The sequence below is a fragment of the Helianthus annuus genome, chromosome 8 (assembly GCF_002127325.2).
Source record: "Helianthus annuus cultivar XRQ/B chromosome 8, HanXRQr2.0-SUNRISE, whole genome shotgun sequence".
Taxonomy (NCBI): domain Eukaryota; kingdom Viridiplantae; phylum Streptophyta; class Magnoliopsida; order Asterales; family Asteraceae; genus Helianthus; species Helianthus annuus.
Window position 1 is genome coordinate 91,893,963 of NC_035440.2, and position 12,044 is coordinate 91,906,006.

Below are 12,044 nucleotides of genomic sequence, written 5' to 3' on the forward strand. Positions count from 1 at the left end.
CTGTCATTGTCATTCTTTCCACTTTTGGAAACTCTCTGACCGACCAGCTCGTGCTCCCCTTCTTTTCTCAGATTTCTTCCGATTTCGGTAAGTTTTCATCCTAAATCTTGTACTTTCTTGATCAATACATGATCCTACACCTTTCTATCTTTCAAATCTTGATTTCTAACCGTGAAATCATCAAGATCTAGGCATTCTAGGATGATGTCATCATGGTGTTCTTCAAGAACATCATGTTTTGGCCTCATTCCACCAAGAATCACTTGGATCTAACCGATTTCCACATAAACAAGCTAGGATCTATTAAAGATCAAAACATTTACATGATGTGAAGGATTGAAAGAATGATTTCCAACTTTCTTTCAACTCATTTACACTTAATGCTTTCAAACCGGAGAAACGGAACTTGAGCCAACTCACTAATCACTCTAATGGTTGTGTGATTCAAGGTTCGTATTCTATCTACGAGGTTCACCGATTTCGGGTTAAACATTAAACCACCGTTCCGAACCGTTCACCTGCCGGACTTGGGTGATTCCTGTCCGAGCAGGGGAAACAAGTAAGAACGAAGGCTCCATTGCTCAGCTCGTTGTCAAAATACCTCGATATAACATCAAACCATCAGAACAGCCAAGTGTTAGACGAACAGGCCGACCAGGTCAGGATGCTGACCGATCGAACAGGCTGTTCGAACGAACAGCCCAGCCGATCGGACATGTCAGCCGATCGACCAGGCCAGCCGATCGGCTAGCATATGGCCCCACACTTTGACAAATTTCATGAAGTATGGTATTGAACGAGGTACTGTTCGACCGAACGGCTGTTTGTCAACATTACTCTTCGGATCATGAGATACTATGCTTCAACCCTCAATCGATTTTCAACTCATTCAACGTATTGGAGTGCCACCCGATCGAACATGCTGTCCGATCAGGTGACATCCCACTGAGGACCCACTTTTGAAGTTCCTAACCGATCGGTTAAGCCGGCCGATCGAACAGGCCATTCGATCGATCGACCTGAAAGGTAAGGACACTTCAGCGTTCTCAAATACTACAACGAAAACTTCAAAAGGTCAAACCATCATACACAAACACATCTTTCTCAAAGGAAGAAACAATCCACTCGAACAGTCCAGCCGATCGAGCCTACCGGCCGATCGAACAGACTGTCCGAACGGACTGTCTAATCGAACGAACAACCCGTCCGATCGAACCTACTGTTCGATCGACCAGGCTGTTCGACCCCTCACCATTTGTTTCCATTCTACGTGTTACTCATCAATATGCTATCGAACTATTCAGGCTAACCCTACTCTCAAGCGCTTCCTTCAATCCATCAATCAATCGCTGTGAGTATACTCGAACCCTTTTTGCTTTAGCACTTTTGGGTGTTACATACGTTACTTATCTAAAACACAATCGAACACACTACTCAATTACTTTAAACGCTAACCGATTATGCATGTATTACGTGACTAAATGAATGCTTGTTGATTGTGTTTACACGTGTAATGTTGTCTACCTGCCTTAACGACGTAGTACTATAGTTTGGACTCAGCACCCGTTCACACGGGGGTTGTTAAGGACAATTACTTGCATGGATTACGGTGGTAATCATGTATTGCGAACTGTCTCGGACAGTCAACCCGCAGTCATTGGTATCGATAGATCCATGTCGATAATTAACATGCTTCGTTTTCCTCTGTGTACGAGTTGGTTATGCGTAAACTATTTCGAACTCTATATGCTATTATCAAATTTGTATGCTCACCTTTACATTTTATGTATTGACTTTATTTTAACGTATGTGACAGGTGTTTAAGATGTTTGCTTGCTAGGAAAGCGAGGCTAGAATAAAGCTCTAGAGTCCCCCAACAAATAGTTGTCTGTCAGGAACAAGCGTCTAGAGCATAGTTGTCTGTAGATCTTGTCCGACCGGGTCTTTAGAAGCATTTGAACAATATTCATATTATTTACATTTAAATCTGGGTTGTCGGAACAGAATACTTGACTAGACGTTATCTGTAATAATTTATTGTATTATTTGGGATACGGTATGGGACGTATCATTTAACTGAATAGTATTAATAGTTGTTGTGGAAACTTCTGGACAATCTGTTTCGCTCAGTGCCATGCCCTGATGATTCCGCCATCGGTTGGGGTGTGACAGTGAGGGCCACTCAGTGGCTAATTTGTTAAATTATTAATGGTAATGACCAAATTACCCCTGAGAAAAGGACAAAACATCATAATTTAATTTCAGAAATTTGAGCTGATTTAACTTTTGGATTAAAATGCCAACAAAACTGAAACCACAGGGACCTAGATGCAAAAGGTTTGAGATTTAGACTAAAGTGGCAAAACTGCTCAAACCTCTGAAACCAAAATGGCATTTTACTCAACAGAATTTAATGGAATGGATGTGAATGGGAATAAAAGTGGTTTGTAGCGGCAAAAGAAAGGGGAAGTGGAAGTTGTTAAATGGGAATAAAAGTAGTTATTTATAAATAAAAAGGGAAAAGAAAAAGGGTGGATTGGCCCTTTGTTAATGAGACGGGGAAAAGGAAAGCGTGAATTGGCCTTTGCTGATGAGACAGGGGTGTGTAGGGATGACACCCGATATGATATGGGTATGAAAAAAAGGGTATTTTGTGGGTATGAGATCGATATGAGATTAGACGATACTATCCGAAACTATAAACATGTTTTCCTGATATATATACTCGAAAACTTTTAAGTTTTATATTTATTTTCTGGCAAATACCGGTACCGTACCGACACCAAATAGTGCCGGTACCGAAACGCCAAGAAGTGGATACTGATTTGGTACCGAAAAAATCGGTACGGAAAATTCGATACCAGTAGCAAGTACGGTATTGGTGCGAATATCTGAACCCTAAAAAAATTAAGGCCATGGGGTATGGGGCTTGGGTTGGGGGAAAACGCCCAAGCCACCACCCCGGGGGCTTGGGTTGGGGCTTGGGTTTGGGCGTGGCCCCTTTGGCGTGGGTTTGAAGCCGGGCGTGGGGTGGGCTAGCAAGGTGACATGGCGGGCTCTCAATGGGCATGTGTCAACTCATGCCCCCAACCCAAGCCCCACCATACCCCATGGACGTGGGTTTTTTTTCCCATTCCACGTGTCAACCAATGCCCAACCCAAATCCCACCATACCCCACGTAACATTCAAGACCACTTTTGCTGCAAATTGGCCCAAAAATCCAAAATCATCAGTTGGAAGCTCCTGATTTCTCACCGAATTCCTGTTTGGAGGTACATTATTTTATGGTGTTATATTTATTATGAAATCACAAACCCTAGGCACTTTGATTTGCTTATTTTATTTTTTGCCTGCCTCCTCAGTCTAAAAATTCGATTTCGTTTTTACTTAATTTGGTGATACAAACATTTAAATTCGGATGAAAACAATTGTCATTATTCATTAACATCTAATATTTCTTTGTTGCTACAGAAGGACACACATGATCATGACACACTACAAACTGCCACTTGTGTGGATCAAATTACAAAAGACAGGTGAGCATTTCGTTTACTTAGTGATTTTTTACAGTAAATATGAAGGCATTATATGCATGGTGAAGCTTGAGAACAGTTGAAGAAGTATTTATGATGTATGTGCAGGCTTGAATGTTGAAGTAGATAGAATATTGGAGATTGCTTGTGTCATTACTGATGGGAAATTGCGGAAATTGGTAGAGGTAAGGAAATTAATTACTTGTATGATTACTGAGGTGGAAATTTAAAATCGTTTGCTTATGCACGGGTCGATTGGGGTTATAGTTAATGGGCAATTTGGGTAATATAATTTAAAATTTTGCTGAAAAAGGAAACAAGTCAAATGGTCATGCGTAAAACAATGTGAATCTTTGTATTCAACAAATTAGATAATTACTGAAATATCATAATTTTTAAGATAATATGTGGCACACTAATTATTCGTGAAAGGTTCTAGACAAAAACTGTTTATGGTCCATCCAAGCCGTTACCCGCCCATACCAAAAGTTACGTGCTTTGATCCGAAACCATTTGTACCTGTTACCCCAACTGTACGAAAAGTTACATGCTTTGACTCGAAACCATTTGGACCTGTTACCTAACCCATATGAACCGCCCATTTTCCACCTCTAGTGAATGGTGTCGGACTTTTCACAAATTCATTATGTGTTCCAACTGTGGTTTACCGTTTATGTATTCTTGATTGTAGCAGGCAATCTGTTAATCTTACAGGAACTAAAAACTTGGCTCTTTTTTTTTTTTTTTTTTGCTTAGGGTCCTGATTTGGTGATTCATCAAACAAAAGATTTTCTTGATACAATTGGAGAACGGAGCCAAGATCATCATGCGAGAAATGGTAAGGCTCGCCACTACGTCATGCGCTATCTTTAATTTACTTATCAACTATCATTGTATGAGGAAGACATATACGATTTATGAATGCCAGAGGTGGCAAGATGGGTAGGCTGGATGGACAACAGGTCAAAATGAGTCATCTTTTAATACGGGCCAAAATGGACCAGGTCATGTTGAGTTGTTGACCCATAAACACCCTTTTGTTCTTTTTAAAGAAGTGAATAATTACTATATTAACTATCATTACAAAACGATGTCTTATGTCATTAGAATAATAATCTGAATCTCCAAATAAAAAAAATTAGGAGGCCGACGTTGTATACATTTGAAAAAGGCTACAAGCGAATTCCAACTCGCTTGACACATCTTCCCTATAGCTAATTTTTGTATATTACTCCTTCAAGATAGACCACAACCCATTTACAAGTAAACGGGTCAAAATTGTCACCTCTCGTGTATGCATCTTTTTAGTTCATGAAACCAAAAACTGTTAAAAGTCCTAATTAACATGTGCATATATACTAGGGTTGTCTGAGAAGGTGACACAAAGTATAACCAGTGAAAAAGAAGCTGAAGAGCTGGTGAGATAAAACTTATTCATGATTCTGAAATACCAATAATGACGACTTTGTCAATCTTGGAGATAAAATCAAACATGATTTTGTAATAATCGCAGTGGCCCTTCACGATTTATATTTTGATCAAAATAGTTTATTTTTTATATTGCTGTAGGTTATAGATTTTGTGAAGGGACATGTCAGCGCATATACGCCTTCACTTGCAGGAAATTCAGTTTATGTTGATTTTATGTTCTTAAAGGTTAAAATCTGCCCATTTTTCAGTCATTTTGTTCACACTCTTCATGTGTAACTTCATACAAAACACATTTTTCAGTCATTTTGTTCTTTCTATTGCAGAAGTACATGCCCGATCTGGCTAGTCTTTTCTCTCACGTTCTCGTTGATGTTAGAAGTGTCAAAGCTTTATGTTGCCATTGGTTCCCAGAAGGTATCATCTAAACTTATATCTGTTGGATTAGACGTGCTAATATTAATAAAATATAACGCAAATTGACATGTTTAAATACACAAGCTAAAAGTGCTCGGTTCACAGGGAACATGTTTTAAGCTGTTCGGTTTACTCAGATTTTTTAAATTTCATTCTGTTAGTTTTGGCCTGTAGATGTTAAAAAGGCTCCAAAAAAGGAGAAGAAGCATGGAGCCGTACTGGATGAGATCAAAGAAAGCATAACCGAGCTCAAATATTACAAGGAACATGCATTCAGATCACCAAAGTCTAAGAGGTAATGTCGAATGTCGACACCATGTATTAGCTTTTAGTTTGAGTTATACAACCAATAAACTTGTTGATCATAACAAAATTGTTCTTGTTATTTGACCCGAACGATAAAATTTTTCCACATGGTTCATCATGGTGTTTGATAACGGGTCATGTTAATTGATCATACCCAGAAGTGGTTCTAAAAATACTCGCTTTTGTGCACCTTTATTCACACGAATTGAATCTTATGGCCTTATTTCCTTAAAGAGTAAGCTACAATTTTACACCTTGTGGTTTACAGGCGGGTCAACTTTACACCAAACTTTGAAAATAGATCAACTTTACACTCCGATGTTTCCTGATTCCATCAATGTTCACCCCTCTGCAAGTTTACCCAAGGGCATTTTTGTAATCTTACCCATATTTATACAGTAAACTGCACTTTAAACCATGTTTTCTTAAACTCGTCTCCTCCGGCAATATTCCCCTACTTGTTCTGTGAAACTCAGATTTGAAAAACTGGAAACATTCGTTGTTTTTTATTGTGTTTTATTCCTTTATATAATTTGAAAACCTGTTATGTATGCCACCATTAATGAAATTGTGAAAAGATCCATGCTTTTGAGCATAACAAGAGATTCCCATATTTAGGGGACTGGGGGTGGTGCGTGATGGGGAATCCACCACACGTGGAAGTCAGCAAATTCCCACCGCCACCAACATATTCAACGCGTGATGGAAGGTTTGGCGTGATAAAATCAACGAGTGATGCGCTGTGAGTGATAAACGGATGTGAGGGGGTGTGAGGGTTTATTGTTGGGTGTGGCGAGTGATGACCTTTGCCACTAAAAAAGGTTGTGAGTTATGGAATAATGGTTGATGACATGGTGGAACTTGATTGGGTGTTGTAAGTGATGAGTGATGACCACCCCCACCCCCCTTATTTGGATTCATCATCAAATCATACTGGCTATGACTAATGTCAAGCGTCAACATTTTGAAACAATATGAATGAACCCAAGCCCACCATCAAGTCATTGAACAACATGGCAAATCAAGATCCACCGGTGACGATGCCAGCAAGAAAGAATCCCTGCCCAAACAGACAGACAGACTGATGGGTGAAATTCAAGTTGTAGAATTTTTGCTGGATTTTCAACAAAATAATATAATGGATTCTAATTTAAATGGTTTTCATAGTAGGTTGTAAGAAGTTGGGTTGTTCTTAAGTGGATTCTGGGTTTTTGATTGTTGGATCTATTTAGAAATGAATTGATAATTTGCTATGAAGATTGATGGAATGATGAATATCGTTCTCGTTTTTAGACGAGTTGGAAAACAGGGTGTAAACGTGTTAGCGGAGGTTAACCACATGGTGTAAAATTGGAGTTTACTCTAATTATTTTTATATTATTAGGGGGCAAACACGACTTTTCACACACAGAAGGGTGAACATTGATGGAATTAGGAAACGTCGGGGTCTAAAGTTGATCGATTTTTAAAATGGGGTGTAAAGTTGATCGTGTAAACCACATGGTGTAAAATTGTAATTTACTTTTCTTGATGTAAGTTACCCTTGTTTTCCTTTAGTGTGTTGGGCCAGATGATCCCATCTCTTGCTGCTTGGGCCTTGGAATGTATTTCATTTGGGCTTTTTTGTTGGGGTTCCTTTTTTGTGTATTGTGACCCATTTACTGATTATTGTGAATTACGTGATCAATTTTAATTGTCAAAATTTGGTGTAACTTGCCAATTACAACAACACGTTTAACATAAATTGTAAGTTGGTAAAAGCTATAATTTAACGGCGAGAATGTTAAAAGTGAACTTATAACATAATTAGAGTTAGGGAAATTACTTGCTACAAAACAAAGGAACTCAACATAATTAAATGTTTAATACAACATTATTTGCTTCAACGTAACACCAGATATTGCAACTTCCAGTTCCATCCCAAGCCTATTCCAGAAGCACTATCGACATGCCTACAATATAAATAGTAAAGCATTATGTGTAACACCTAGAACACATAAAACAAGATAATTACATAAAACTAAATAATAGGATTTAACTTATAAAACAATACATATATATACATATATATAAAATAGGAGCGGGATCTGGTACGAAAGGTTTTTAATGTGTAAAGTGTGCGAAGCACTAGCGTGATTATTACACTACAATCTTAAAATAGAGTAATAGTTATTACACTTAAAATTTGTTGCAATGCAATAGTTATTACATTGCAACTAAAATTGAAGTGTAGTGTAATTATTTGCTTAATTAGTAGTGTAGTTACACTATTTACAAAATGTCACCGCGTGGTGTTTTTTTTTCTTTGTTTCGTACGCCTCACATTTAAAAAATCTTTCTATTTATCCTAACACTATATGACTAATGGCTGTCGATTTCCTTTTGGGCTATATAATTAGACCTATGGTTGAGTTCCATCGAAATAAAAAGAAAACAAAAAACCATTAAGTTCTCTTGTTCACTTACACGAAAAACATGCTAGAAATCCCAAGATCCTTTCATTTTCGTGAAGTTTCCAGTCATCTGTAAAAGTAACAAGTTAATTCACATAGCAAAGCAATATTAATAATTTGGGACATGCAGTTTTCATACCTCTTGTTGTCCTCCAATATAATCATTAATGCTACACTCCCTCCCTTGATGCTCAAATTTGATATTGGGTATATGGTTTTCTACATAACTCCATCTCTTCATGCTAGGACAATCATGCACTTGAATATCCTCCAAAGAAGGATATTTGATGGTAGTATGGCCAGAGTAGAAGCTCTCCAGTTTGGACAGACCAATAAGGAAAATTTTAGTAAGGGTGAACATGATATCTGTATCCTGTTTTACCAATTCAATTCCGTTTCCAGTTGTTTGTTCACCTCCATCCGAGATAACAGCCACCAAACTCTCACAATGTGTAATAATTAAAACTCTGAGGTTGACAAGCCCTTGTGCTACACTCATAGGGAATAGCTTTAACAAAGAGGAGCAATTATTAATACGGATTTCAACTAGATTACAAAAGCTTATATATTGATGTGGGTTATCCCACAGAAGCTCCAAGCCGTTCAAATAGCCCAAGTCGATTCTTTCGACCTGGGAAAAGAACTTCCCATTTGTTTTCATTGGACCACATTCATTCCAAGCATGCATTGCGTCCAAGTCACATGTCTTCACCAAGCTTTTAACATTGTCACATGATGACAAACTAATATACTTTAATTCATCAAAAACTTCTTGATATAGATCTGGTAAGATGCTATCCAAATCTTCTATACCTGACAAACGTAACCATTCAGCTAGTTGAATCAGTTTCCTAATTGGCATCGTCAGTGAGCTATATCCTAAAACATCTAGGCAGCGTTTGTGACCAGGTTTCCTTGGGTCTCCGGGTCTCCCAATGTCAAACTCTATCAAGGTTTCAATTATGGGAATATAATGCAATTCACTAACTTTTAAATGCAGAATTTTCAGCAACGTCAATTCACTTAGTTCCGCAAGAAATTTACAATTCCCCTCCTTACTCAAATGAACATACAACTCTTCCAACCTAATGAGCTTTGATATCACACCAGGTGTTACATAAGATAGATCGTAACAACAATACACATCTAGCAGCCTTAATTGGTCAATTGTCCTATCTCTTCAGGGATATTTATAATTCCGGTACCTCTAAGCTTTAGAATCTCTAGACATGTCAACTCCCCAAGTATAGAAATTTCACAGACTTTGTTTCCATATAGATCTAGCAAGCGGAGTACTGTCAATTGCTTTAGTGATTGTGGAAGAGATGAAATCTTGTTACCCCACATATCTAAAACTTTAAGCTCTTTCATGCCCCAAAAGAATTCATCCGGAACAATGGTAAGTTTGTTATATTGTATAAGGAAGGTATCAAGGTGTGGTAAATCAAGTTCATAATCAGGAAGCTTACATATATTATTTTCCATGAGCGAGATCTTCTTGTAGTTTTTTATACAGTCGATTCTTGGTTTCCATTCCGTCAAACCTTTTCCAGACTGCACCAAAAACTTGTCATTGCCTTTAAACGTGATGAACAATGCCATATCTCGAACAAGGTCATGCATTTTGAATACTTCTTCTTCTTCTTCTTCTAAACGAGATCGGAATGAGTAATTATAATCCACCGGCAATAACAAGAAAGATGATTTAAGGGACTCAACAGCCTCTTGAACTTTATCTTTTGTATCATGAATGCTATCGGGATTATTAAATATCCCTAGAGCGAGTCCATAATGTGTCAACCTTTTAAGGCCAATGTTTCCATCTTCTGGGAACATACTACACAGTAAGAAACATGACTTAGCTACTTCATTTTCAAGATGGTCATAGCTCAGCTTCAATTGCAGTAGTCCTTCTTTTTTGTAGGTGACATCCCCATCTATGGGAGCTTGTAGTCGACGAAGCGCTACCTCCCACATTCTAATTTCTTTGTCTTTCAAAGCTTTTCCTAGAGCTTGAATAAAAAGTGGTAATCCACCACACTCTTTAACAATCTTCAACGCAACTTTTTTCAATCTATCATCCCATTCACTTTTACCAACTACACGTTCAAAAAGGGTCCATGCTTCTTCACCTTGCAAAGGGTTTACCGAAACATTAGTCTGGGCATTGTTGGCCACACATATATCCTTGCTTCTAGATGTAAGCAAAATCTTGTAATTCGGGTACTTGCTTCTACATGGAATGCCCAGCTTCTCAAGCTCCAGCTCTTCCTAAACGTCATCCAGAATGATTAGAACCTTGTCTCCGTTTATTATTCTCCTTGCCGCAACTTCAACCTTTTCTTGAATCATTCTAGCATCAAGAGTTTTTGAGACTGTTATAAACACAGTATCCTCAAATTGATTATTCATCTTGCTAGCAACTTCACTGGCTAATGTAGTTTTACCTACACCTCCTAAGCCATTGATTCCAACTATTTGTATCGTGTCATCTTCTACAGCTTGAATGATCTCCTCCAAAGTCGACTTTTGGGTGTCGATATCGTCAAGATTTTTACTTTCGTAGAGGTCTGTGAATCCTGGGGCTTGAGCAGGAAGGGAGACACAAGTTTCAAAACTCTTACCCTCTTCTTGGTGCTGCTGAAGAGAACACGTCTTTTCTATCGCCGTCTTACTACAACGACGGAGGGTACACAAATGGAAGCATTTCTCCTGGTCTTCTCCTCTGTTAGTAAACTGTGTGGCGTTGGATGTATAATCATCTGCTTTCTTCATCCACTCACTCTTCCACACCTTCTAGGAGATCTTGCCCTTTAGATTTAGCCAATTCTATTTGCTGCTGAACCCTTCCCTTCATACTCGAGAGCTTATCAGCTTCATTTTTATATTTTTCAACATTTTTAGAGCAATTACACACGTAGCTAATCTCCTTTTTAGCCACACCAAACAACAGGTCTATCACTTTTCCGATCACAGAAGAACTAACCGCCTCCGCCATACTGTTCTGGCGGTTTGGATTAATTTGGATGGAAACGTAGTTCAAAAAATCAAGAATGAAATCGTCATGAAAAAAGATCTAGTGGGTGTCAATGGTATACAAAATGAAGAAGAAAGCTATTGAACTTGGTACTACGTATTTCGAAAAAAGTGATGTAAAACAGTCTCTTTTTTACAAAATTTACCAGAATTTTAACTTCAATTTTTTATTCTTTCAACAAAAGCTATGTCACATTACGTGCAACCAATAATCTTTAATTAATATAACTAGGTTTTTTCACAATCACCGCGTTGCGGCGAACTTATTTTGTTATTTAGTCTGTGTTTACATGTGTTTTGAAATCACTACGAGAGCGTTGCGCACAAAACCGCTGACAAGAATAAAAAGAAGATATAAAAAAACACAAAAAGATAACCGAAAGAAAAACAACCAAAAAATTTTATGGTAATGATTTTGTTCGCATGAAACCCATGGTCAGAGATAAGCAAATGGTATTGGGTACCGGTACTGAATTTCCCGAACCGAAAGATCTTAAGTACAAATTCGGTACCGACTTTTGGCGCCTACCGTTTATTACCTTCATATACCGGTACCGTAACCGTTATTTTCGGTATCGATATCGGTTGGCTCCTAGTTCATCCCAATCCATGAAACTGAAAAAAAAAATCATTAAAAGTTTAAGAAAATCAACAAAAAAAGTTGCACGATAACGTTGTTGTTCGTACGGTATCCATGATCAGAGATGAGCAAATGGTACCCGGGTAGAAGTACCGAATTTCCCGAACTAAAAGATTTTCAAAATCATTTCGGTAATGACTTTTGGGGTTTTCTGTACAAGACTGGTGCCGGTTTTTACCTTCGTGTATCGATAACTGTACCAGGCTGGTGCCGGTTTTTACCTTCATGTA

General features: G+C 38.1%; 2 protein-coding genes across 2 annotated transcripts; one reads left to right on the top strand and one right to left on the bottom strand.

Moving 5' to 3' along the window:
- Nucleotides 1-3,038: 3,038 nt before the first annotated feature.
- On the top strand, nt 3,039-7,315 carry LOC110873418 (oligoribonuclease). The gene is made up of 9 exons (XM_022122340.2): nt 3,039-3,273; nt 3,473-3,537; nt 3,643-3,719; nt 4,291-4,372; nt 4,897-4,952; nt 5,104-5,190; nt 5,289-5,379; nt 5,554-5,674; nt 5,954-7,315. Exons 2-9 carry the CDS (start codon nt 3,483-3,485, stop codon nt 6,012-6,014), a joined length of 630 nt encoding a protein of 209 aa, XP_021978032.1. The 5' UTR covers nt 3,039-3,273; nt 3,473-3,482; the 3' UTR covers nt 6,015-7,315.
- Nucleotides 7,316-8,163: 848 nt separating this feature from the next.
- LOC110870350 (disease resistance protein UNI-like) lies at nt 8,164-10,913 on the bottom strand. Its single transcript, XM_022119535.1, has 4 exons — nt 10,476-10,913; nt 9,344-10,409; nt 8,278-9,083; nt 8,164-8,208 (listed from the first exon to the last, which is right to left on the bottom strand). Exons 1-4 carry the CDS (start codon nt 10,911-10,913, stop codon nt 8,164-8,166), a joined length of 2,355 nt encoding a protein of 784 aa, XP_021975227.1.
- Between the last annotated feature and the right edge of the window lie 1,131 nt (nt 10,914-12,044).